Source organism: Pygocentrus nattereri, chromosome 15 (assembly GCF_015220715.1).
Source record: "Pygocentrus nattereri isolate fPygNat1 chromosome 15, fPygNat1.pri, whole genome shotgun sequence".
Taxonomy (NCBI): domain Eukaryota; kingdom Metazoa; phylum Chordata; class Actinopteri; order Characiformes; family Serrasalmidae; genus Pygocentrus; species Pygocentrus nattereri.
Window position 1 is genome coordinate 5,931,857 of NC_051225.1, and position 27,978 is coordinate 5,959,834.

At 41.3% G+C, this 27,978-nt stretch overlaps 1 protein-coding gene and 1 non-coding gene across 2 annotated transcripts in view; both read left to right on the top strand.

Annotated features, from left to right (window-relative positions):
- The first annotated feature begins 3,233 nt into the window (after positions 1–3,233).
- On the top strand, positions 3,234–3,306 carry trnam-cau. The gene has a single exon. It is a non-coding gene; the product is annotated as a tRNA-Met (tRNA).
- Positions 3,307–5,535: 2,229 nt separating this feature from the next.
- gpc5b (glypican 5b) overlaps positions 5,536–27,978 on the top strand; it is a 79,344-nt gene continuing 56,901 nt past the window's right edge. The window contains exons 1-6 of the mRNA XM_017693277.2: positions 5,536–6,067; positions 9,622–9,783; positions 18,497–19,206; positions 25,431–25,603; positions 26,613–26,672; positions 26,855–26,977. Coding sequence (XP_017548766.1) covers positions 5,905–6,067; positions 9,622–9,783; positions 18,497–19,206; positions 25,431–25,603; positions 26,613–26,672; positions 26,855–26,977 — 1,391 coding nt within the window. The 5' untranslated portion in view covers positions 5,536–5,904. The remainder of the gene's footprint in view (positions 6,068–9,621; positions 9,784–18,496; positions 19,207–25,430; positions 25,604–26,612; positions 26,673–26,854; positions 26,978–27,978) is intronic.

The following is a 27,978-nucleotide window of genomic DNA, read 5'->3' on the forward strand; positions in this document are numbered from 1 at the left end:
GCCTTTTAGGGTACAAACACTTGTCACTGGGGTGGTACACTCTACCCCAAGTAGTACTAGTAGTAACAACTACTACCCTCAAGTAGACGGCTTTTGTACCTTTAGCTAGGGAACATATTGTAACCTCTGTTAGTGTACCTTTTAGGAGACAATATTGTACCCTAAGGTGAAAGGGAAGGTTTACAAGACAGTAGTGCGTCCTGCTATGATGTATGGTTTGGAGACTGTGGCTCTGTCTAAAAGACAGGAGGCTGAGCTAGAGGTGGTGGAGATGAAGATGCTGACATTTTCGTTGGGAGTGACTAGGATGGACATGATTAGAAATGAGCAGAGCAGAGGGACAGTGAAGGTGGAGCAGTTTGGAGATAAAGCCAGAGAGGCCAGGTTGAGATGGTTTGGACATGTGTTGAGGAGGAATAGTGGATATATTGGGCAAAGAATGATGGAGATGGAGCTGCCGGGTAGAAGGAGAAGAGGTAGACCTCAGAGAAGGTTTCTGGATGTAGTGAAGGTGGACATGGAGATGGTTGGTGTGAAAGTAGAGGAGGCAAAAGTTACATTGAATTATTGGGGTACCACAGCAGTGACAAAGCCATTTTATTCCTTATGGTGGCAAAATAGTACCTTTAATACACATTTCCTTTAAGGCATTCAAATAAACAGAGAGGCCATAACCATGCACTGATTTGCAATTTATTGATTCAGCAACACCTTTTAATAAGAAAATGATTTGACACTCATCTCTTGTTTTGTCTTTACAGTCACTACAAAAATCAGTCATGCAACAGTATTGGCTACATGGCAATAAAGAGATTTCATTTGTATGCAGTTGGGGTTAAAACAGAATAAAATACATTACCCAGGCAATGGCACAAACATTGTCTTAACTTTAGTAAATCAGATCAAAGTAAAAAGTCACTCAAGTAAAAAACACCATCCCCATTAAACAGGAGCTACAATACAGCATTAACTGATTAGTAATTACTTCACATACACTTAACACACAGCACATTCATATAAATGTTATTTTCAAATAAACTTATTTATATGCCAGTCAAATACAGACACACAAAGCACGTTTTTACAGTGCAATATTGTAAATACTAATCATAAACAGTATCTGATGGAAATTTTGTTTGATCCCCATATCAATTCTCTGGTTTTCAGCAGGAATACCTAGTGTTAACAAATATTCTGTCATCAACAGTGTATGTATCGAGAGCCTGGTAGTCAACCGCTTCACCCGGGGAAAGGACAGTCTGGACCTCATCACATTTCACCCAATACGAATAATAGTGATAACAGAAGGAAACTGAATTAACAACTTCCCATACAATGCCCAGTCTGTGTCAATGTTAACAACATAGTTACTTCTTTTACACACTGGAATGTTGTGCCCTCAAAATTTACATCACTATACTTCTAACGCATGTTTACCACAATAAGCGTTTGGGAACTGAGGACACTAGTTGTTGAAGCTTTGTAGGTGGAATTCTTTCCTATTCTTGCTTGATGTACAACTTCAGTTGCTCAACAGTCCGGGGTCTCCGTTGTCGTATTTTGTGCTTCCTAATGCGCCACACATTTTCAATGGGAGACAGGTCTGGACTGCAGGCAGGCCTGTCTAGTACCCGCACTCTTTTTCTGCAAAGCCACGCTGTTGTAACATGTGCAGAATGTGGCTTGGCATTGTCTTGCTGAAATAAGCAGGGATGTCCCTGAAAAAGACGTTGCTTGGATGGCAGCATATGTTGCTCCAAAACCTGCATGTACCTTTCAGCATTAATGGTGCCTTCACAGATGTGCAAGTTACCCCTGCCATGGGCACTAACACACCCCCACACCATCAGAGATGCTGGCTTTTAAACCTCGCTGATAACAATCCGGACAGTCCTTTTCCTCTTTGGCCTGGAGGACACGACGTCCATGATTTCCAAAAACAGTGTGAAATGTGGACTCGTCAGACAACAGGACACTTTTCCACTCTGTGTCAGTCCATCTCAGATGAGCTCAGGCCCAGAGAAGCTGGCGGCGTTTCTGGGTGTTGTTGATATACGGCTTCGCTTTGCATGGCAGAGTTTTAACTTGCACTTGTAGATGGAGCGACGAACTGTGTTCACTGACAGTGGTTTCCTGAAGTGTTCCTGAGCCCATGTGGGAATATCCGCTACAGAATGATGTCGGTTTTTAATGCAGTGCCGCCTGAGGGATCGAAGGTCACAGGCATTCAATGTTGGTTTTCTGCCGTGCTGCTTACTTGCAGAGATTTCTCCAGATTCCCTGAATCTTTTGATGATATTACGGACAATAGATGATGAAATCCTTAAATTCCTTGCAATTGCATGTAAGAAACGTTGTTCTTAAACTGTTGGACTATTTGCTCACGCAGTTGTTCACAAAGTGGTGAACCTCGCCCGTCCTTGCTTGTGAACGACTGAGCCTTTCAGGGATGCTCCCTTTATACCCAATCATGACACTCACCTGTTTCCAATTAACTTATTCACCTGTGGAATGTTCCAAACAGGTGTTTTTTGAGAATTCCTCAACTTTCCCAGTGTTTTGTTGCCCCTGTCCCAACATCTTTAGAACGTGTTGCAGGCATCAAATTCAAAATGAGTGAATATTTGCAAAAAAGAATAAAGTTTATCTGTTTGAACATTAAATATCTTGTCTTTGTAGTGTATTCAATTGAATATAGGTTGAAAAGGATTTGCAAATCATCGTATTCTTGAACTATTATAATTTATGTTTTACGCAACGTCCCAACTTCATTGGAATTGGGGTTGAAACGTACAAGTACTAGATACTTGTTTAAAATATTGATGTTTACCTTCAGATCTCATGCACCATAAGGATTGTAAAGGCCCAAAGGACAGTGTCAGATGAGAGTAATGAATCAAATGATGACATTTTGGAGTGATAGCATTTCCAAACTGCTCTTCCATGCCCAAAAAAAATTCAGAAACTAACTGGTCAAAGAGTGGAAGGCTCCACTCCAGAAATGGGGCCAGTTAGGTCAACCTAGTTAGAAACTTAGTTTCCGTACATTACCTCAGTTAGTTAGCCAGGTTAGGTTAGGTCAGCTTTTTTCTGTCATCCTCTGCTGTACATCTGAAGTTTTAAAGAGGAGGGGTTTGATAAAAAGGTAATAAAAAAACGAAATAATTATTGTAATATGCGTCCAGACCACTCAGGGCCAGTATTTTAAGAGTTTCTGCGGGCGCGTTCTCCAAGCCTCGTTGGCGCAGTAGGCAGCGCGTCAGTCTCATAATCTGAAGGTCGTGAGTTCGAGCCTCACACGGGGCAAAGCTTTTTGGCACTAGTTTCTTTTTTATAATACTGTACGTTCTAAATAGAAGCACCAAACGCAATTCAGCCGTGATCACACTTATATTTTTCGAAGCTAACTACACACGCTGTATGTGCTGTCACAGCAGCGCAGATCTCTAGTTTCCCCTGATGTAAAACCGGGCTTCATTCAGTGTATGTGTAAAAGTTAGTGGTGTTTTGCCGCCCCCTAGCAGTCATACTGCACCATGACAAACAGTACCTGCTCTGTGAGGGTCCATGGGGGTCCTGACCACTGATGAACAGGGTAACAGAGTATCAGAGAAACAGATGGACTACAGTCTGTAACTGAACTACAAAGACCAGCTATACAGTAAGTGGAGCTGATAAGATGGACAGTGAGTGTAGAAACAAGGAGGTGGTCATAAAGTTATGCCTGATTATATGACAGATATATTTTGAAACATGTCGATATTCAGATATTCTAATTCAGCTAGCAAGCAAACAATTACAGCTAACACTTAGCTAGATGGAAAGCCTTGAGTGTTGCTTCTACTGTATTACTGTTAGACCTCTTACTGGGAAACTGAGTAATATGGTGAGGGAAATAAAATTCATAACTCATTCATTCTTTGCCAAGTCGGTTGAGAAAAGGTTCCAATGCATTTCAATAGAATAAAATTTCATCTTCGCTGTATTTTTACATGGAAAGTGATCAAATAAACACCATTGAAACAATAAAGTACAATCAGATCCTTACCGGGCAGTCATGGGCTGGAGGTTAGGGAACCCCAGTGCTGACAGTCCATGACTGAGGTGTCCTTGAGCAAGACACCTAACCCCCAATTGCTCCCCAGGCGCCATGGATAGGGCTGCCCACCGCTCCGGGCAAGTGTGCTCACTGCCCCCTGTTGTGTGTATTCACTAGTGTGTATGTGGTGTTTCACTTCATGGATGGGTTAAATGCGGAGGTGGAATTTCCCCGTTTGTGGGATTAAAAAGTATCAGTTAACTTATTTCTTTTACATAAAGATTCCAGTTTGACCCACTTCATGCACTTGTGTCTTTTTGAGTGTGCTAGAAAAGTAAGTAAAGTGCTGATTAAAAATTTGAATGCATTGAACGTCTAACAGTAACAGAACACAAAGAAGGCCCTGCAGACATGTCTGCCTTCCCTCACAAATGCTTTGCGTTCTGTTGCAATTATTTTGCATTCGATTTCAGTAATTTCACCTTTTCTAGCAAAGGTTTTGTGTCCCTATGCAAATTCCACTGCATTTGCGAGGAAACGCAAAATTACTGCAAGGGAACTCAATGTCTACTTTTTTTTTAACCAGCTCCAGTACATACAAACGTACTGGAGCCACTAAAGGGCCTATGCAAGAGAGAAAAAACAAAATTGCTACAACATTTTTAAGCTCCTTTGCGGTTATTTTACCTTTCTTTGCAAAACTCCAGACTTCCCAATGCAAGATCCACCGCATTTTCAAGGGAAAACAAAACTTTAAACTTTTTCAAAACTTTTTTAGATTTTGAATTTTTTTATAAAACACGGTCACTCAAGGGCTGCGTACAAATTTGCAGAGCCACTAAAGAATAAAAATCAAACGTTTGCAACAACGTTGTGCTCGCTTGCAAAAGTTTTTAGCTCCCTTGCAATTATTTTGCCTTCCATTACAATACTTTACACTCCTCCTCATGCGTTTGCGAAACACAAAACAATTTTAAAACTTTTATTAAAACCACAGTCACTTAGGAACTTCTTACAAATGTAAATAAAAATAATAATAGAGCAATAATAATAAATATGCGTTCTCATGCAGAATCTGCCTTTGCAAGGGGATGCAATGCATTTGTGAGAGCGCAAAATTATTGCGAGAGGGAACGTCAAAATTACTGCAAGGCACTGCAACACTTAAGATGTTTGATTGATTTATTTTAATTTATTTATTTTTATTTTGCACAAATGTCTTTTGGGGGGAAAAAAAGTTGTTTGCAGCAACTTTGTGTTCCCTCGCAAAAGTCTTAAGTCCCCTCGCAATTATTTGGCCTCATGCAAAACGTTTGCGGTCCCATGAAATCCACGCATTTGCAATGGAATGCAAAATAATTGCGAGACACGCTAATTATTGCCTTGCGATCGCTTTTCTGCTCTCTCGCAAATGTTACGTCATTACGGTCCTTTTATGCTTTTTCAACCATGGACCCTTGGAGCGCCAGGGCTTTAATTAGGTCGCCCCCTGGTGGCCGAGAGGCTTAAGCGGTCGTTTTCAATGTGGCTGATTAAGCAGGGCCGGTGTGGGAGAGCGGAGCAGAGGAGAGCAGGGGAGAGGGGTGCAGCCAAATTGGCCCTCACTCCATTAGGCATGCAGCGCTGCTTTTAGCTCCTGCCCGGAGCTCTGACTGATGGGAATTCTGAAGCATGTGAAGCTCACAGCCGCTCCACGCTTCAGTTCGGCGCTCTTCTGGGAATATTCAGCTCAAAACCCGCTCTGCCTGTCCCGATGCGCCACCCTCCAGGGTCTGCTCTGGACAGTCCTGCAGGGTGCGTCTGAGAGGGCGTGCGCTTATTTGTCTTGTCATTGCCTTTAGAGGACTATGGATTGAAATGGTGCGATGTTCCGTGAGGCATTAGCACGCGTTTGGATTTGCTGGCTGCTGGTCACCACTCTGGGCTGGACGTGGACAGGTCATGCACACAGCTGCCATGAGGTCAAAACAGCTTTCCAGCTGCGCCAGGTCGGCCCCCTCAGATGGGTCCCAGAAACAGCAGCACCAGGTTGGTTGGCACCGCACAGCTTTGGAAACTTCGGAAGGACATGAACTTTCTCCAGCCTGATGATCAGGAAAAGTGAAATAGTATAGGGATGATATAATTACAGTTAAGTCAGCTTTGGCGCAAACATCCCGATTGCATAGTTATAGTGTAAAATAAATGATAAAGTTGTTAAAAGTGTTTAAAAGCACAATATGACGGCCTCATAAATGATACCTGAGATTTACAGAGTTTTACCTCAGTTCCAGGAGCGTTCTGGTCAGTCATGGTCATCTCTAGCAAGGAGGTGAAGTTTTAGCATTTAACTTCAGAAACAGGCTGGAAGCTGGACGTCAGTGTGCTTGTGCATCTGTGAGAGAGAGAGAGAGAGAGAGAGAGAGAGTGAAAAGAGAACGTGCGAAAGGTCAGGGAGGTCACTGTGATCCCAGTCAGCTGTTTGCTGCCCTGTATCGGTGACAGATTCTTCACATAAGGCAGTAGAAGAGCGTCTGGCTGGGCAGGTGCCCTCTCACGGTTCATGGTTCAGTGGTTCTGCTTCAGCTGAGGGCGCATGGCTGAAAGTCTGAAAGTCTGGGTTTCAAAATTCAATACTTTTACACTACCAAGCACAGAACTTCTACTACTACCCCAGTTAATTAAAGTTAATAAAGTTTTATCAGCTGCCGTGAGCCAATAAGCATGCGTCTTCCAACATTTATGACCGGCTGTATAAAGTACGCTTCATATGCATGTTATTAAATTCCTGATTAGTCTGTAATCTGTTGTGGTCAGTAAGTATATCTAGAACCTCACACTCGGGCCTGGGACCACAGGTGTCTAAACCATTTTGAACCGTTTTTACTATTCAAATATCCTTAAAGTCCTTAAACTATTTTACGTTGTGTCATTCATGCGAAGCACCACACTTCCATAGCAACCCAGGTGCTATTTTTCCTGTAGTCATCTCCCCAACCTAGCGCCACATCAAATCACGTTTATTGTCACATCACATTTACACAGGTGGAAAGTGAGTGAGAACCTTAGGTGCGTAGCCCTCTTATAGACTTTAAATATAAAAAAATATATAAATATCTACGAAGAAAAAGAAATGTGTATATATACACTGACTCTGAATATACACATATACACAATACACACTAGTACTGCACTATTCCAGTGTACAGTTATACAGTAATAAGTTATGGAATAAAACTATGAAATGTGCTGCTGTTCACATTCCGCATGTGCAGTTAGTCTGAGGAAGATAATAAATGAGAGGCAGGTTCTCAGGGATAGGATACTGATACAGGAATCTTCCAGATTGTACAGGATATGGATAGAAGATGTACAGATGTCAGTCTGTATGTGTAAGAACAGATGTGCTGGATTGAAGGTGCAGAGGATCAGAGTGAGTCTGATGAGATGTGGATGAGGTGGTGATTGTCCATGGAGATGATGTCTCAGAGGTGCAGTGACAGGCCTATAGACCGACACACCAGCACTACTGGCTGTTCAGCAGCCTGGCATGGAAGAAACCGGCTGGCTCTGGACTTTATGCTTCTGTACCTCCTCCCGCTCGGCAGCTGTGAGAACAGACAGTGGCTTGGGTGGGTGGAGTCCTTTAGAAAGTACACATATATACACAAAAAGCACTGGGCATTTCTGGAAGGTCATGAAATTTGTAATTTGTTGTGATATAATAATAATAATAATATTAGTAGCAACTATTTTAACTTTTTGTTTTGTTTTTCCTCTTCATGTTTTTGTGTATATTGCCATTAAAAAGTATTTATGCCCCTGCAAATTCATCACACTACATACTTCCAGGTCATTATTCAAAATGTAACATAAGACAAGGAGAACAGAAGAAAACATGAACCACAGTTGAAGGGATTGTTTCATTTATTGAAGGAGAAAAAGTTTTATAACGTCACTCATACTGTTACTGTTACAAACACTGTCACTTTAAACCGCACTGAGACACTTTATCTAGACACTTTATCTACTGCTCTAATTCAATATCATGCTGCTATAGCAAACTTGCACTCTGGACTTCATATTGCTGCTAACTGCCTACTCTCCTACTCTCCCTCTCTTGTGTATTTACCTTATATTTATCTATTTTAATAACAGCTCTTGGGTGTAAACTGGACCATGAGATCTTAATTTCGTTCCACCTCATGTACCATGTGATGCGAATGACAATAAAATCTCCTTGAATCCTTGAATAAAAAAAGTAATTGCCTCCTGGTTGTGCCACCTTCAGCAGCAACAACTGCAGCCAGACACTTTCTATAACTGGAGATTAGTCTTTCACGTTGCTGTGGAGGAATTTTGGCCCACTTTTCTTCGCAGAATTGCTATAATTAATATAAGCCATGTTGGAGGTCCTGCCTGCATAAACTACCTGTTTTGTCTCAAAGGTGCTCAGGTCAGGACTTTGACTAGGCCACTCCGAAACCTTCTTTTAGTTTCTTTTGAGCCATTCTGAGGTGGACTTGCTTGCGTGCTTCAGGTCACTGTCTCAATGCACTTGGGCTTCAGATCATGGACTGATCAGTGGGTACTCCTGCAGAATTGTCTAGTAGAAAGCAGAATTCGTGATTGTGTCAGTTATGGCAGTTCATCCAGGCCTTGAAGCAGTAAAGCATCCCCCACACCATGTTTTACTGGTGATATGTTGTCTGTATTGTGGAATGCTGTGTTAGCCTTATGCCAGATGTGATGGGGACCTCCGTCTTCCAAAAGTTTCATTTTCAACACATCAGTTCTCAGGAAATTATTTCAGTAGGCTTGCTCGGGTGTTTTCTAGCAGATGTGAGACGTGAGAGCTTTTAGGGCCTGTGTGTCAAACACCAGGCCCCTGGGCCTGCAAAAGTGTTTGAATTTTCTGTTAATATTAGCCTGCTTTTTGCCTTGCAAATCTTCCATGGATACTGCTTTTGGCCGGCCTTTTTCTAATGGTGGAATCATGAATGCTGACCTTATCTGAGGTGAGCGAGGTCTGCATTTCCTTAGATGTTCATCTGGGTTCACTCGTGACTCCCTGGATGAGTCATCCCTGTGCTGGCGGTGGAATTTTGGTAAGCCGGCCTCTCCTGCGAAGATTCACTTCCATTCCAATGTTTTCTCAGTTGGGAGATAATGGCCCTTACTGTGGTTCGCTGACCTTTTAACCCTTTCCATAATCATATATTTCAGTAACTTTCTCATCTCTTCAGGAGTTTCTTTTGCATGAAAGCTATCATTTGATTGAAAAATATCATGAAAAGTGTCACTTAGGAATGAGTATTGAAGTCAAAGGATTGATACTGTTTTTGAATGATACCCTAAGTCATTTAGCTGAGTTTATTTGCCTGGTTAGAAGCTAATAGCTATAATAGTCTTACCTGAGCTGGACTAACTACAATTGATTCTATATGATGCACATATCGCTAAAGGTTTCTAATAAAAGAGGACAATATAAGAGTTAATGCGATAAATTGTCAGTTCCTTTGATATGATCAAACTCCGTGTTGTCAGTGGTGGAATCATCAGCTTCAGCAACGCCATGATTGTTTACTGTCTTTACTCTGCAGATGCAGAGCTCCAGATCTGTAAGCACCAGGGTCCAACCTGCTGCACCCGCAAAATGGAAGAGAGCTACCACGCTGCTGCACTCAGAGACACCCTACAGAACATTCTGTCCTACAGCTTTGAGCTCAAGTATCTCATCCTCGGTCATACGTCTGCCTTCCACGGTAAGGCCTGAGCTTTAAAGAACAGAGCGTAAACATTGCCCCATTGACTAACACTCAAAAGCAGAGGCCACCAGCTTCTATCAGGTCTCAGGATGGATCTGGTCTTTGTTTTGTACTGATGTTTGTGTGGGTTTAAGTCACACACAAGCAGCACCTCTGTGTCTGATCCACTCATACTAGCGCAACATACACTAACACACCACTACCACATCAGTGTTACTGCGGTGCTGAGAATGACTCACCACCCAAAAGTACTTGCTCTGTGAGGATCCATGGGGGTCAAGACCACTGAAGAACAGGGGGCTTACAAAGTATCAGAGAAACAGATGGACTACAGTTGTGCAGCTATACAGTAAGTGGAGCTGATAAAATGGACAGTGAGCGTAGAAACAAGGAGGTGGTCATAAAGTTATGCCTGATCCGTGTATGAAAATATATGACAGATATATTTTGAAACATGTAGATATTCAGATATTGTAAATCAGCTAGCAAGCAAACTATTAGAGTTAATACTTAGCTAGATAGCAAACTTTGAGTGTTTCTTCTACTGTATTACTGTTAGACCACTTATTGTTATGCCTGGTCGTGTATAAAGGCAATGACATGAAGTTCTCACATAGAAGCTCTAAATATCTTCAGGATTCAGAACTTTGTCTAGGAATTTTAGAAGCTCACTTTGTTTCCAGGAGACCATTCTTCTGCCTGTGGCTTTAAGGAGGGCTTCATTTTTCATCTCAGGTGACATTTCAGGGCTTTCTATAGAGGCAGTAAGAGTGCGGACCTGGAAACCGATTGAGTTTTCGAATTCAGGATGAGATTTTTTAGTTTGAATCAGAATGAGACTAAAAAGAGATATTTAATTCCATTTTAGGAGGGAAAGAACAAGGGAATGCATTTTAAACCCTGTGATAAACAGGAAGCAGCAGCAGATGTTGGACTAAAGCACTTTAGGCTGTTTGCATTTCGCTTCTTATCCTCATCTCGTGACATCCCTCAAATTCTCAGGGACTCTTCCGCTCTCCCTTGGGTCGTGTTGTCCTGGGAGTGTTAGTTGACGTCCGTGCAAGCAAAGGGGGCTTCTGTTTCCAGACGACCCGTTGCAGTTGCCATCAGACTTGCTGTGGGCTTTTGCTCTTGTTGTTGTAGCAGTGGACAGTCCAGAGTTTGTTCACTTGCAGGACGTGCAGACACACAGGGATCATGAACAACATGTCAGGAAGTGCTTTTTGGACACACATCACAGAGGCTATATTTGAAACTATGCCCTGTGCACTCTTTTGGGTGCACTATTTCTACAGTATAGAAGGAGACTATACTCCAGAGCATCATTCTCTGGGTTTATGCATCACTGCACAGTGTCACCTTGAGCTGTTCGGCCTGTACCCAGGAGCCAGTGTTGTACACTGCAAAAAATTGTATCTTATCAAGTAAAATTATCTTAAATATTGTCTCTAAATCTAATATTTCTCTTGTTGGGATTGTTGTAAATTTAATTTAGGATTATTTACCTTATTTCTAGACATTTTACTTGTTTTAACTAATTTTATTACGTTAATTTATCTCGCTATGTTGGCAGATAATTTAGCTTGTTTTAAGAAATGTACTTGAAACCAGCAAAATTATCTGCCAGTATAGTGAGATTTGTCCTTGATAAAATAACTAAAATCAAGTAAATAATGTCTAGAAATAAGTGCAAAACCATCTCAAAATGGGAAAGTTTTAATGTATTGCCTAGATTTAAGATTTCACTTGACAAGGTAGCATTTTTTTGCAGTGTATTACCAATTATCTGTGGCAAATGGCACTGGGTTTTTGCCTGCCCTGGGATTTTGGCTGTTGCCACTATTATCGGTAGAGACTTCAGTCACCTTTGCTGTCTTATAATAGTGTATACATGAAATGATGTGCTTGAAAGTTCAAATAATACCTTCATATTTCTGCATAAATTAGAATTTACTTTAGCCTTGTTTTCCAAATTGTCTGTGTTTACATGCAAAGATTTTTCACAATCTGATTAAATAAATTCAGATTATAGATTAAGACAGAGGTGTTTATGCTCACTCTACTCAACAATCTGATGGGTAAATCTCACTTTACATGCACACCACAAGTTACTACAAAATTACACACATACATAGATAACTACTTATTGTGGATGTTGCCATGGCAACGGGTGGACGTGAGTCCAGTCAGAGTGAGATGAGCAGCAGTGAGCAGTGATTGTGTTTTTAATTGCTTTAAAATGATGTCAGGCTCAGGAAAACGTGCTTCACATGTCTTTATTAAAGAAGGCCGAGAGGAAGACATCGTGTTCTGAGACAAATAAGCTGGACGTCCGTCCCATCCCCGTCTTTTAAAGATCAGAGCATAAAAATCGTCTCCTCTGCAGACCAGTTTCTGCTCCCACCATGTTGAACTTTCACTATGTCACGATGCACATGCAGAACTTTCTGATTGGGAGTGTAATCAGATACAGGGCTTTGCATGGTTATTATTCTTCTATTTAACGGATTATTTACAGGATTGCCCACCTCGTTCAACTGGATAGAAATTGTTTTCCGAATGGCCTCAATCGGACTAGGCTTTCCAATTGAGATGTTTACATGGAACGTATTCTGTTCTGATCGAGCTATTAGATTATTAGCAGATTATCATGCTGCATGTAAACGTGGCGCTAGTGACTGGCACCTTGTGTTACAAAACCATCTCCCTTGGTGCTCATCAAACACCTTTTTATACAGTTGGCTACTTGTGCCTTAAGGTTAAAGACCTCTCCTTTTTTTCCAGTTTTCTGGAGGTTTCTGCACCGACCTGGTTCTTTTCAAAGGCACTTATTTCAATGCATGGTTCTGCTTACATAGTTAAGGGTGCGTTCCACAGAAAATGTTTAATCCTGTGCTATGTATGCCCTCTTATGGGTAAAAGAATCAATATTCCATCATAACTTAAATAAGTCAAATAACTCAGGGTTCACAATATCATTGGTTATTGTTGGAATGAGCAGATATTTAGTCTGTATTGGACATATGTTTAGATTTGTCTGATATTAATTAACTAAGAAACCCTTATTAGTCCCACAATGGGGAAATTTCACCTCCGCATTTCACCGCATTCCGTGCAGTGAAACACCACATACACACTAGTGAAGACGCACACTAGAGAGCAGTGGGCAGCCCTATCCGCAGAGCCTGGGGAGCAGTTGGGGGTCAGGTGTCTTGCTCAGGGGCACCTCAGTCATGTACTGTTGGCTCAGGGGAACGAGCCGGCGACTGCTCCCAAATATAGATGCTTCCTAGCAGAGGATGGTTTTGATCCATCAACCTCTATTTCAGACAGATATTTGATTGTACATAAATTGTGCTCCAGGAGAGCAGAGGTGGGCCGCTGCGATAAAATATCTGCATTTTATTGCATTTATAACCCTTCCCAAAAATATATCGTTCATATTGAATGCACGTTCAGGCCAAGACTGGTATTTGTGTCAGTCAGGCCTTAAATATCAACTCAACGTGCACTGAGTGATGTGCCATCTTCACATTAGACAGCCTTGTGTAAATGCATACACATACGAGAACCTAAAAATCTCTGAACAAGTCAGACCAGTCCACTTAAGATCATGCTTCCCAGACTCTGCGCCTTTTCAGAGAGAGTCAGCAGCACCATCACACTTTTCCGTGTCCTTTCTCTCCTGCCAACAGTGAATATTAAACAAGCTCAGGCAGCGGAAAGGGAAATGTTGAAATTCTCAGAGTATCCTTGGAGATCCCTCCATGTTAGGTTCAATGTATTGCGCTATAATGAGTGCAGATGAATGGGCTCGAGCAGATCATTTGTGTCCCTTTGTGCTTTTCATGGGATCGTAGCTGGTGGCCTGGTCGACAGAGAGCGAGTCCCTAAAGTGCTTTCATTGCCGTGTGGGAGTGGAGTGTAGATTCAGACAGTAATGTGGCTTCACTCTCTCACTGAGTAACGTTTGCCTTTGTGTGCGGAAGTGTACAGTAATCACTAATGAAAGAGGATTAGTGACAGAAACGTTTGGTGCCTGTAAAGTTGGCATTAAAAGTGTTATTTATTTATTTATTTTGCAGATTGTCATGTACACCTCCGTAGTCAAAATGATTCTACTTCAAAGCGTGGAATCTCCTCAGCCGCGTGCCATTTACTCACACCCCGAGCAGCAAAGCACATCTAACCTCAGCAACCCTACCAGCTCTAAAAATACTGCCAGCTACCTATTCGCTCGACCTAAATTAAGTGCTGGACCAGCCGCAGCTTGAGACTGTAGAGGTTTCCTGACACTGATACCCTACAGTCTGAGACTCACACATGGCTTGAGCATGCGTAGTGGACACTGCACATGGACTGGCTTTCATTTCATTTTGTGCCGGCCTGCCATGTAAGAGGTTAACAGCGGTATCTCTGGTTTGCCCTTTGTGACCTTTGTGACCGCACCCCCATGCTGTTGTGGCCAGATCAAGCCAAGACAACTTTGTGTAACATGATCTAAAATGAAATCCCCCTGCTGGGATACCCGATTCCTCAATGTTTGGGTGCGGTTGCTAGGACATGGTTCAGGAATTGTTAGATCACTATTAATAAATAGAGGTATTGTTTTAATTACTAACAAGCTAGCCAATAGTTAGCTTTTAAAAATGGATGTTTTAAAAGGGATTTTTCCAGAATTTCTGCATAATTTAACCATTGAGATATAAACAGAGTCATTCAGAGTGGTTTGATGTAAAATGGTTCATTTTACAGACTCAGATGTCTTTACAGTGGTGGTGATAGGAACCAGGGGTCGCCATAACTACAACACAAATATAGCCATTTTATTTACTGTCCAAAACCTGTGTGTCTTCATGAGTTGTTTTGTGTTTAAAAAAAAGTTAAAAGTTTACCTAGGGACGGTTTTTCCTTACAACACTCTGCATGTAGATAGACAGACCGACTGACTGACTGACCGACATTGATCTTGAAGGGAAATTGTATCCCTCTACAATGAAATATGCTTTAGACCAACAGCTTCTTTCAAAACTAGCGCAAAACAATGTCTTAGGCATTAGGTAGCATATTCATAACCATTTCATGTAGTAACTTTCTGTAGGAATTTTTTGAGACATCAAACTCTTCAGACATCTGGTTCCTATCATCACCACTGTGAGCAATACTGACTCCTAATTCTATAAGCTTTTCTAGAACAGAGCATTTCACAGCAAACCACTTTGAACGACTTTGTCTACATCGCAATGATTTATGAAGAAATTTTGAAAAATTAATGGAAACGTCAGTAATTCCTTCATACGTTTTCTGCCTGAAATTTGATCACCACGTTAAAGATGAGGCATCAGTGTGAACAGGCCAGTGTTAACTGCTGTAGGCTAAATGAGTTGGTTTTCATGACATCATAGAAACAGTACATTCAAAATGGGCTATTTTTGCAGCATAGCTTTCATATATTGACTCTATGGACTGAGTAAAAGGTACATTTTGAAACTTTAGCAGTATTTACACATCACTTGAAATACAGGGTGGGTCAAAAGCCACAGGACAGGTTTTATTGTATTTTAATTTTTATTTTATTATTGACATTTATCTCTGGGGTCATCTCAAACAAATTGTGTCTGCTGAGAAAATCCGCAACAAACACCACCTTCAGCACCGCATCGTGGAGGCTTGTGACAGCATAAAAAATGAAATGAATTAAGACTTTGTCCTGTGACTTTTGACTCACCCTGTATATTTCAACAAAAGAGCCCATTTAAATATGAAAAGAGCCGAAAAAATTATGGGCCCATTAACTGTCTAGTTATTTTACTGGAAATATAGTCAGCAGTAGATTGTTAAAAAGGAATTTATGCATAATTGAATTGTTGAGATGTGAACAAAGTCATGTAGAATAGCTGGATGTGAAATGGTTCATTAGAGAAACATACAGTGATAGTGACAAGTCAAATATAGCCATTTTATTTACCATTTACCAAAAGCAGCAGTGAACGTACACTCTTCCTCTGAGTTTTATATAAATGAAATAAAAATGTGAAATAAATGTTATATCTTGAACACTGAAATTTTGAAAAATTGGTGGAATTCCCCTTTGATTGAGTGTAGGTAGTTTAAATGCATCATTTTGAAAATGCAACATTTTAAAATTCTCATTAGACAGTTCTTACAGTCCCAAACACGCACCTGGGTTAAATATATGTACACATTGGGAGCAGCATCTTGGTGGTGAAGTGTGTTTTGGGAATTGTAGTCCAGGCAACATTCAAGGGACACATTTAGTTGGCAATTAAAATGCCTCATGTGCCCAGATTGGACCCCCTGGGGCACTGAATTTGGTATGTAGTTTATTTGGGGGGGGGGTGAGAGTCTTATAGTCTGCCACAGGAGGCCACACAGATAATGTTGCTGTAATCACAGGGTGGCTGGAGTGAACCCTAAAACAATTGCTGGCGTTTTCTTGGGCCTGACCAATTTATCAGCTGATATTGAGGTCCTGCAAATTTATTGGTATCAATGCAATATCCTACAAAATTCATACTGTTTAAACCCCTGAAGCCTAAAGACCTGCCTACACTTTTCCTCGCTCTCATGTCTACATAACTTAAAACTAAGTCCTGTTAGTTTTACAGAACTTACTGAATAATGTGCACTAATAAAAAGTTTGAAGGTTAATAACTGAACAATAAATCTACTAGTTAAGGCTTTTTTTAGTTTGAGAAAATTGGCAGTTGAAAACTTCCAATCATATCTGATCATTCACTGTGGACACTTTATAGTCATAGCAGTTGGTAAAGCAATGTTTAACCAAAACGTCTCAGGTCTGATGAATTTTATAAAGAGATGTTGGCCAGTATTATCGGCCATCTGAGTTTTAGGTCCTTAGTAAAACTGTAATATCGGTCAGGCTCTAGTTCAAATAACAGCTGACCGCTGTCTTTCAAATCTGCCCCCACTGTTTATGCAATTGGCTGTTTATAGTGGAGAACATTAATTGTATTAGGAGCTGATTGGACAATCCCCGTGTGTCCACACATCACTCGTACAGAAACAGGCGGGTATGCTTTTACTGTCACTAATGTGATGACACTAAAATGAGCGTTCTGAAGAGTTCCGACATTTGCTAGTCACATCCGTATCCCTGTCACAAGGATCCTCGCTCACAAAGAAAGCCAGAAAGTCAAACAAGCCCCATCTGGGAGAAGAATAATCCTCAACTTCTCAGTCTCTCCACAGTCAGCACACACAGACGCGGCAGCGAGACGTCTCCCGACTGCTAAAATTGGTTCTATAAGCTACTGTCACATACCTCCCCTCTGCTCTGTAGCCCAAAAAGACACACGGATTAAGGGCTGTCAGTTCTTATTAGGCCGGGGGAAAGGGAGATTAGATGTATAGGAAAGAGATGTGAGCAATGACAGAGAGACTGACATCAGCTGGCATTTCAAACCATCCTCCTAAATGTCAAACAAGATCGCAGCAATTGTGTCTCGTCTCGTATTACAAAGGTTGTGTGAGTGTAAATTTGTTTTAGTAGCGTGAAGTGCATGATCTGAATGATTTCAGTTTTCTCAGCAGCTGGAATGCAAACACAGAGCACGAATGGAAACTGAGTAGTGTATGTGTTTGGTTGCGGGGGAGGTGAGAATATAGTACTGGAGGGTTACAGCATTACAGAATTTAGTGTATTTAATATATCACTAACATAGTTACATATACCATATGCTGACATAACAGTATGACATATACCAACACATCATCTAACAGTCAAGCTTGTTATGAGATTTGATACAGAAGGGCAAACACGGAACTCTGTAATGTCCTCCTCTCACATTGAAAAAACATATATTTGACATATGTTTCTTAAAATAATATCTTAGAGTATATGCAAATATTTGAAATTGACCCGATGAATATGTTACTGAAATATATGAAAAAATGTGTGCCACTCAAATACTTACACATATGTTAACACAATACAACAAGTAAGGAACTGGTTTTCTATACATGCATGCATGCATATATATTTATATATATAATATGCACATTATCAGAAGAAAATCTCATATCCCCAAATTAGTCACTTTACAGGAGAAGGAAAAAACCTATTTTACTTTTAAAGTCAATGGAAAGAGACGTTTTTTTGGGTAATTTGCCAAATGTTTTGTTGATTTTCTAAGTCAAAACAGTACCTTAATCAATATTATTATATATTATATTATATTATATATTATCCATTTTAATAAATGAACAATACAAAATGTTGTACTATAACTTGTTTTATTTTTAAATTTTTTTCAACATGTTTAATTCAGCATGAACAATAATGAAGTGTCAACAAAAGAAAATCCAAAAAATGGAACTTGACTGTATTTGAATGGATTAACAAAAATTCTCTGAAGAATGTTTTTGCCTTCTGCTGCAAAGTTGCCATTTTGGAGATTTATCGCATACATTTATATATAGGTTTGAATATATTACAGTGTGTTTATGGTGTTTTTGCTGTAGTATTATCATAATATTTATTATTATTATTTATTATTATTTCTTCAAGTGGTGGTGAGAAATAGTGCTAATAGTTTTCAGCCCAGTATGTGCTGAACATGGTTTAGAGTTTTTTTTGTGTGTTAAAAGTTCTTGGCTATTCAGAACAGAGGTCATTTAAAATCACTAATACTTTGTCTGCGGTACTGACTCTCCATTTCTCTTTCAGACACCTTCCAATCCCTCCTGTCTTTCACGCTCAACCACACCCTCTCCCTCTTCGACCTGGCCTACGAGCCCATCGCCCGGGAGTCCCGTCCTTTAGTTGCTGCCCTGTTCTCCGATCTATCCCTGTATCTCCACGGCGATGCTGACATCTCTGTGGAACGTTCTGTCCACCGTTTCTATGATGACCTCTTCCCTCTGGTCTACCGTTACCTGGTGAACCCAGGCCTGCGCTCCTCCTCCTCCTCCTGGTCAGCAGAGGGTACAGAGTGTCTACGGGCCACACGGCCGGACGTGAACCCGTTCGGCCCGCAGCCACAGGCTCTGGCGCAGGGACTGGGGCGGGCACTAGCAGGTGGCCGAGCACTGACTCGAGCACTAGTGGCTGGAGCGGAGGTCCTGAATGCCACTGAGTCTGCGGGGATGGCGAAGGAGTGTGGGCGGGCGCTGGTACGGATGCAGTACTGCCCGCACTGCAGGGGGCTGACCCTCATCCGGCCCTGTGGGGGACTCTGTCTGAATGTGATGCGTGGTTGCCTGGCTGGACTGGCTGAGCTGCAGGCACCCTGGAGCCGCTATGTGGGCCTGCTAGAACGCCTGAGTGGGGTGCTGGCCGGGGGGCACGAGCTGGAGCTTGCCCTGCTGGGGATACGTGAGAGGATTAACGACGCCATCCTGAATGCTCAGCTGCACGGACCACACCTCAGTGCTGTTGTGAGTTATTCTGATGCCTGACTTTTCATAGTAATGGTTCTCACCTCCAATCCTAGGGAACCACCACTCAAAACAAGCCATATCTCACTGTGAAGGCTGCAGCTGAGGTAGGAGAGTACCCGATACTCTTCAGTAAGAGTCTTCTTTGAGAAAATGTCATTTGCTGCAACGTTTTTTCCACTCTTGGCTGTTTTTGCCCTTTTTTTTGGTTTTTGAGCCGCATGTGAAGTGTTGCAAGTGACAGGTGATCTGAAAGGATCATTTGAATTCCCCGAAACAGAGGGTGCACCCTCGGCTGCATGCTTGGATTTTAGACGCATCTACGGTCTCAAGTATTCTCTCAAATATCCCACCTGATCCAGCTTATGAAGGGATGGATAATTACCCGATGAGCTGGATCAGACTTTCTGGGACAGGGAATACTTTAGGGCAGTGGGTCCTCCAGGACTACATTTGAGAACCATTGTTCTAGGCACTGTGTTCACATTACAGGGCTTATTGCTTAATTCCGATTTTTGCTGATGTCTGATCTTACTGTGTTATCATTTGTATGTAATTCATCCATGTCTTACATTGGTGAGAACAGTAGCTCTGTAAGTGTCAGTCAGCTGTTCGAGCTAGATATCATTTCAGTATGCACAGGCAGAAAGTTCTGTCGCTCACAATTTTATAAAGTGATCTACTAGTACTTAGCAAGGGTACTGCTGCAAGTAAAACAAGCTGAACAAAAAAAGTTAATCAATTTGATCTATAAATTCATATGAAGCCCTGCTGTGCAAAGACAATTAAAACCGTTAGCATTAAAACCTGATGGTTTTGCCTCCTTGGCTTAATGGTTACTGTTATAGACCACTAGTTTCCTGTAGAAAACTTTTAGAATACCATCACATGCATCTACATTCAGTCACAGGTCACCTGGTAAACCAGTAGGATCCTTAGATCCCTGTAGTTTTAACCCATTGAGAAAAGCCTAAACACATTAGAAACCCACCAATAGAACCAGTGGTACTCAGAGAGAGACTGCAAATTCTTCTTTTTGATCTCATTGGTCCACATAGAAAATAAAGCCCATAGACTAGTTCTTGCCCGCTTTGAGGTGTAATTTCTTTGTCTCAAGGTTTCTGGGAAAGCAAAAAAGGCATGGAAATGAGATAATTAACTTGTGCCCATGACGTATTAAGGCATGGGAATGAGGTGTGGTCACTTTATCTCATTGCAACACTTTACTACATTTACGTTTACGGCATTTGGAAGACACTCTTATCAAGAGCGATCTCTTTTTTTACACAGCCAGGCTAAGGTAGTGTTAGGAGTCTTGCCCAAGGACTCTTATTGGTATAGTGTAGAGTGCTTACCCAGGCGGGGATTGTTCCCCATTCATAGCATAGAAGGCAGATGAGTTAGCCACTACACTATACCAACCACGACGCACCAAGTCGTGGCCATGCATTAGGATCTTGTTCCCACACCTTACTATGTCATGGCCTTGACATAATTACCTCATTCCCATGCCTTACAAAGTAGTGACCATGCATTTTTATTTTTACGGAATTTCGCCAGCAGTACGCTTCAGTTCCTGAAGGTGGAAAAAACGGAGCCACACCACGATGCTTTTTGTGGGAGTTCACACTGCTGTATTTTTGAAGGCTGTATTATGGGGTGTTTCGCCCTGTTGCTAAGCAACAAGCAATAGCTAACTGGCTAGCTAAATGGTTTGAAAAACTACCTGAAATCTCAAGCGCCGGGGAGACCCCAGCTATGCTGGCAAAGGCAAAAAGTACTACTATTAATTAGCAAACTAGTGCTGTTAGGAAAAAGAAGCTAAACTAAAAAAAAGCTGCTTTTTGTATGTGTTATAATTTAGATCTGTGAAGGACCTCAGTCACTAATCCTTCCTGGATTACAGCTGTAACTGAAGGCCTGCTTTACCTTTGATTGGTCAGCGCAGAAACAAAAAAAACCCTGACCTCTTCGACTTTAACTTTGTTTTAAAAATTCAAGGTGCCTCGACAGCTTCGTGAGTGCCTGGGGCACAATGCATTCTCTTCAGATGAAAACACCAGAAAAAGGTGCCTCAACCACAAAAACACATTCAGTGTGAACTCTCGTTTAATGACCTAATGATCAAGGGCAGTCATGGGTTACAGAAATTTAGTCTCTTTAGTTGCTTAATGTACTTGAGGCCTGGATGTAGGATAGATTGAGGCAGCATTTCCCTGTGTTTATAAGCATGCGCTTCAGAATTACCTTGACTCGTCTGGGCCGTTATGAGTCAATAGGGACAGTGTTATGGTACGCATATTTAGTATACTGGACATCTGTTTTCATGCAAGGATCAGTGGGATAGGGCCTGGCTTTGAGCTGACTGGGTCTCCGTGCTGACAGCTGTTAGTGTGTGTGTGGGTGGATTAAGTTTGAGACACATTCTCATAAGCCTGCCTGAAAGGAATGTGGACCTGCCCGTCAGAATGGAGGATATTATTACCTAACCCCCTGACTGCCCCCCCACCTCGCTAAAGGACCCACTTGCACTGGGCAATCACCTCCCTTCAAGCCTTCATGGATCAAGTGTTGCTCACTCACTGATGCTGCGTAGCTGGGATGACTTTGGGTTCATATGACCCGAGGTGTGTTCTCCGCTGTGGGAGGGGGGCAGGGGTCACTTTAGCATTAGTCCAGAATCACAGAATCAGAGTGGTGTTGTCAGATCGTTTGCAGAGAGGACTGAATCCATGGAGATTCTTCATAAGGATTCGGGTAACCAAGTGGATATGCTGTGTAGATGGACATGTTATGATCATTTTATTATCAACAGCTGCATCTTACAGACAATATCTAGAACAGGATTGTCCAGCTCTGACCCTGGAAGACCAGTTTGGTCAAACATTGCGCATGTTGTTCAAGATGAAAGATGAAGTGAATCAGGAAGAATGTTTACAGGTAGAGATGAGGGCAGTGAGGAGTCTATCCTGCTGGTCCTGTGCCTCTTGCAGTTTGAGTTGTTTGGGTGTTGTCTGCTTGTGCTCAGGCCTCTGTTGTGCATGCAAATTCACCTCTGGACAAAGGCGGCTCCGGCTGGCTGGACAAACCCCATCCCAAAAAGCAGGGCACCAAGCGAGGGGCCGCAGCGAGGGGATGATAGAGTTTGGGTAATCCTCAGATAAATAAGACTCCTTGGAGGAGTCGTAACCGCACCCCCAACCCCCACCCCCCTCGACACACACACACATACACACACACACACGCGCACACATGCACACACACATTCACACACTCACACATATACATGCACAAACATACAGAGACACTACAGTCAAATTTCATACTGTCACTGACAGTCCCAACCTGTACCTGTTCACACTGCCACTCTTACTGGTCCATTCTATAGAACATAATGGGTCATTTCTATCTGTCATCACTTTGCATTCCCTTGAGTTTCTCTGACATAATTCTGCATAGGGTCACTCTGGACAATATCAAAATACATGAATACATTGTCACACCAAACTACAGCATCTTGGCCCCATCACTTTTTTCAGGCTGTACAGTATTAGTCGCTATTCTGTGTTGGCCTTGAAATGATTAACGCTAATGGTCAGACTAGATTAGCCCATAATAGTGTCCTGCAGTTCAAATGGATTTCCTCAGTAGGGCTTTGTAGGGCTTTATCTGGATTATGCTTAAAGGAATATTTGATCAAAAAAACCCACAATTTTCCACTTTCCAAAGGTGTATTTGATCAGTCATGACGTCTTTGGTGTCCAAAGTTTTAAGCCGGAGCGGCAGTGTTGTAAAAAAACACAAGAGATCAGTAATCACCCAAAACCTTGAGGGAGACTGATTTCTAGCGTTTGTTAGCAACAACATTCACCACGTCTTTGTGAACTGACTACTTTTGGGCTACATGGAAAATTGTGTAAATTCGATTTTCTGCCAAACCTGAGGTGTCAGAGTGTCAGAGTGGACCATGTCAAAATACCTAAGGGTCAGTCACTCTTTGCCAAAATATTATTTGTAAATGATTTGAAATATTAAGTGCTTAAAAACATAACGAAAAACAGAAACCTATAACACAGTTAATCCCACTCCCACCCGCTCCTGCAAAAAATCAGTTGTCCTGCTCCCGCCCGCATCCAACTGACATCCAATATATGACACAATCTATACAATATCTTCTTCTTCTTCTTATGATACAATATAATTTAGAGCAATATTTATTGAAAGGCTGAATTTGCTCTGATTGCTCTCATTTCTGTCATTGCTGTACTGCTGTGCAAGGAAAAATTGATTGTATTAGCTGAAAAGCCTCGTATAATGCATTCTAGAGAGGGTCTGTTATCACACCCCTGCTTTAATGTGAGTGTATTGACAGAGTTCTTAATCCACTTCATCAGTAGCGGCTGTAAATTCACACTCTTCAGATTCAAAATTCAACGGAAGCCTTGTGGATCTGAGGCAGTGATTTTGCAGAAGAAATCATTTTTCCAGTTGTGCTTTTCACACTTCAGCAACACTTTAGCAGATGAATTATCATGTGTCATTTTAAGTTTGATAAAGTAACATGATGTGTTAATTAACTTCACAGGTTCATTTATCATTATGCAGCAACAGTAACATCACTTAGCTTTATTTGGAGAAACTAGCCAGCAGAGACAAAACCAAAACATACATTTTGATCTAGCCTAGCTTGCAAGACACCTGTACCAGGTATCTAGTGTTCTTAATGGCCTTTTTTAGGTGTCTGGAGCTGCATTAGAGCAAATATGTGGACAGGAGTTTGGGCTTCCCTAAGAACCACAGGTCTGCATGTTAGTGACTATGAGCTGTGTTCAAATGAGTGTTTTAAGCGGTGTAACAGTGTCACTCTGTTCTCACTCTAGCTACATGAAAATCTCACTCCAGTCACCTCACCAAAGTTGTGACCTGGGAGAGTGTGAACTAGGGTGCGTTTAGCCAGACATGCTAGCAAAGGTAATTCTAGCAGACATCCATAGCTAGGTAGGCTAAAACAGACAGTAAAGTGTTATTTTTAGTTTGTGTGTGTGTGTGTGTGTGTGTGTGTGTGTGTGTGTGTGTGTGTGTGTGTGTGTGTGTGTTTTCTTAAGCATGTTGGCATTAGCGTGGGCTAATGCTAACATGGAGGAAAAATACATTTTACAATTGGTGGTGTATCAGGATTGTGAACCTGTTTCTTGGAGTTTTTTCAGCACTTTTCAACAGAAAGTCACATTCATGCCAGTACTGAGTACTTTGTCATTAGCGTACATCGGAGTCACAAGCCAAATGTTAAGAAGAGCCATTTTGTCTTTTCAAATAAAAATCTAACCACCTTGGGAGCCACAACATTTTACCATCTTGGCTGTATATAATATAAATATAATATATAAATATAAAAAGTAGAGTAGTTTCTGGTAAAATGTCTCTTAATGTTCAATTTTTTTTCAAGGCTGAATTCAACTTCTTATTCACCAGCTTCTTGTTTGAATTCTTCCATTCCAACTTTTTTGCCTTTTGCCACCTCAGGCACCATTTAAGGTGGAACGGAAAAATTAGAACAAGTAGCTGGGAAATGAAAAGCTGACTTCAGCCTCATGACTTTTTAGTGTTTGACAGTTTCTTGTTGCAGATTTAATGTATAAGGATACCAGCTGGAGTGATTATAAACTAATATAAATTCATTCATTTCCACATGATCACTGTTCATCTTAAATCTCTCTCTTTGCCTTTTCGTAGCTACAAGCTAATTAAGATTGTTGTCTGCATTGCTATAATGACCAGCAGTCTGAGCACCAGTGTTCAGGGTTAAAGGGTGAATTAGCAGTGCTACATTAACTCCAGCATTAACGGCCATTTATTGTTAAACTAGAGCTTTATTTTCTTTATTTTACTGCAAAAGAGGATTATTTTATTTTTACCTACAAATCTAATTTTGTTGTGGAGCCACAACAGGACAGTAAAAGAGCCGCATTTAACTCCAGAGCTGCATGTTGCCGACCCCTGGTCTACACTGAAGGACAACTATAGACATGACCGGTTCAGAAGCTGTGCTATGAGATATAAACATATTTTTTATTCAGTTTGTCTAATGCGTGTGTGTGTGTGTGTGTGTGTGTGTGTGTGTGTGTGTGGTGGGGGGGGGGGGGGGGGGGGTCCTAGACAAAATTTTGACCAAATCCTGAAACCAAGACCAGTTACTGAGCTCAGTCACTCTGTCTGACCCTCAGGTGGATAAAGTGTGTGGTTCACTCACACAGTCGGCCTCGTCCACTCTTGGGAGTGTTACAGCGGATAGCCTTGCTACCTCTGTCCAGCCCATCACAGAGCTGCTGCCCTCCACCCCCTCCACCAGTCCGGACAGCCACGGTCAGCAACACAACCGAGTTACTCTTAAAAAGAGGTGAGAGACGCAGGGTTTTTGTTGACACATCATTATGCTACGATTATCTGCTATCTGTTCCTAGTTAATTAATCCCTATACATATACAGATATACAGTATTATTTACAGTTGTATATGTCTAGTCCTGCTTAATTAGTCTCTTTACAGATACAGATATACTTTAACACATCCTCTACAGCACATGTGTCTGGCTACAGTCCTCCAGGCCAAAACACTACAGACTTCAGCACCTCTTTAAACACACCTGATCCAGTTCATTAGACAGTCAGAAAGGCCTTCATGAGTTCATGAGTTCAGAGTGGTAGATGAGGGTAAATGCTAATCTCTGCAGCATTTTGGCCTGGAAGGTCATCCAGATTGGCCCAGTTTGACATGCCTGCTCTACAGAGAGCATACTTCTGCACATTTTAACCCTTGTGTTTTATGTCTGTTTATGTCTGAATTTAACATATTGGGAAAAAATTAAACATAAAATATACTCTGTGCAAAAGTTATGGCACATTTTATATTTTTATGATTTCTTTTTGCCAGAATTTTAAATTCAGCAATTGAGCAAATGCAGTAAATAGCTGTATTGAAGGATGTAACTTATTTTCACTTTTCAAATCAACAGACATACTCAGATGAGCCAAGACATTAAGACCACGAGAATAAAGTTGATTATCACATAACACTAGTGCATGGTCACTATTATTACACAGTAAGGGAAAAGTTGCTTCTTGTGAAAATGGGCAGGCCTGAAGAACTGAATGACCGGCTCGTCTGTGAATATATTTATTTATATAAATCTAAATAAAAATGTCTATATAATTAAGATGTTTTTGATGTGTCCAGAATAATGAACTAATGTGACTGTGAAAGGACTCAAACTGTGTCATGTGTGTATTTCATACTCTGTGTGTATTTCATACTCTTCATACTCAGATATTATCCTCTGCTGCTGCCCCCCCACCGCCTTTACAGTGGAGTTTAATTTACTGCTAACAGACTGATCTCTGACCCATGCAGGTCTTTGCCACTGAAACCTTCCAAGAATGACAAGCCTAGAAGTCTGAAGAAGATCTCTAAGTAAGCATGGAGCTCTGTAACTGACAGGGGATATCCATCGGCCTGTGTGTGTGCGCATAGAGTTCATACCACCATAAATCAAACTGGATGACTGTTTACGAGCACAAAATGTAAAAGTTTATGCTTTCAGATTTCATTCTAACTGCACTTATGAGTTATAATGAAGCTAATGTCTTTCTCAGGGAGTTTATGGGTTATATTCAGCGGTACAAGTCCTTCTTTTCCACGTTGCCAGAGATGCTGTGTGAGGGGGAGATGGTGGTGGATGACTACACCTGCTGGAGTGGAGAGGATGTGGTGGAGAGGTACAGTGTTCAGTTCCATAATAACTTACTAACTCGCTTACAGTTTATTTGTATTTTTACAAAATACAGTGGCCCTCTTCAGAGGCTTTTTGAGACGGACCAGTCTTCCAGATCAGTATTCTGATTTGCAGTTGGTACACAGGTAACATCTTAATTATTATTAAAAGGAATCGTTCAGCAAAAAATCTAACTGACACAACTTTTACTTACCCCAGATGTAGCTACGGCCCAAGCCGTCTCTGAACCTGCTCAGATCTTCCTTAGTAGTCGAAGTGGTTTAGGACCCAGTGTGACTTACAGTGAGCTATGAAAATGAACATAACTCGACTGTGTAGCTGTTTGATGGTACAGCTATTTTGGACAACACTTGTGCTGAATTGTGACTCTGTTTCACGTGAATCACACGCCATGCAGGCATATAGATGTTTTAGATCACGTTTATGATTTCTGTTGTTTGCCTTTATCTAACTTCATAATTATTTAAGTTGTTAATCTTCAAGTTTTGACTCAAGATATATGCCGCTGTTGTGGGGAGAAAACCTCGGATCTCCAATATTGGAACTTTACAGGAGAAGAAAAAAAAACTACTTTACCTTTAATGTGACCAGTCATTTTTGGCCATTTCTTTTGGTCCATTCATCAAATTACAGAAAATATAAAGGGTGACAAGCATTTTCACAATATGTCCAAAAATGAAAAACACCAAAAAATCCAACAGCAGCAATGTTTAAAAATGGAAACAACATGATTTATATGGTATAAATATGAATAACTCATATTATGTACTAAATCAGGACCTTAATGAAGAGTTGGGCCCAGTTTGTGTGGCTGAGAGAAGTTTTGGGGATGTTTTTTACAGAAAAGATTTGGGTTGTTGGTTCATAAAGATTTAGTGTATAATGTTGCTTATAACCACTAGAAATCCAGTCGTGGGCTGGAGGTTAGGGAACCGATGCCCTTGGCTGACAGTATGTGACTGAAGTGCCCTTGAGCAAGGCACC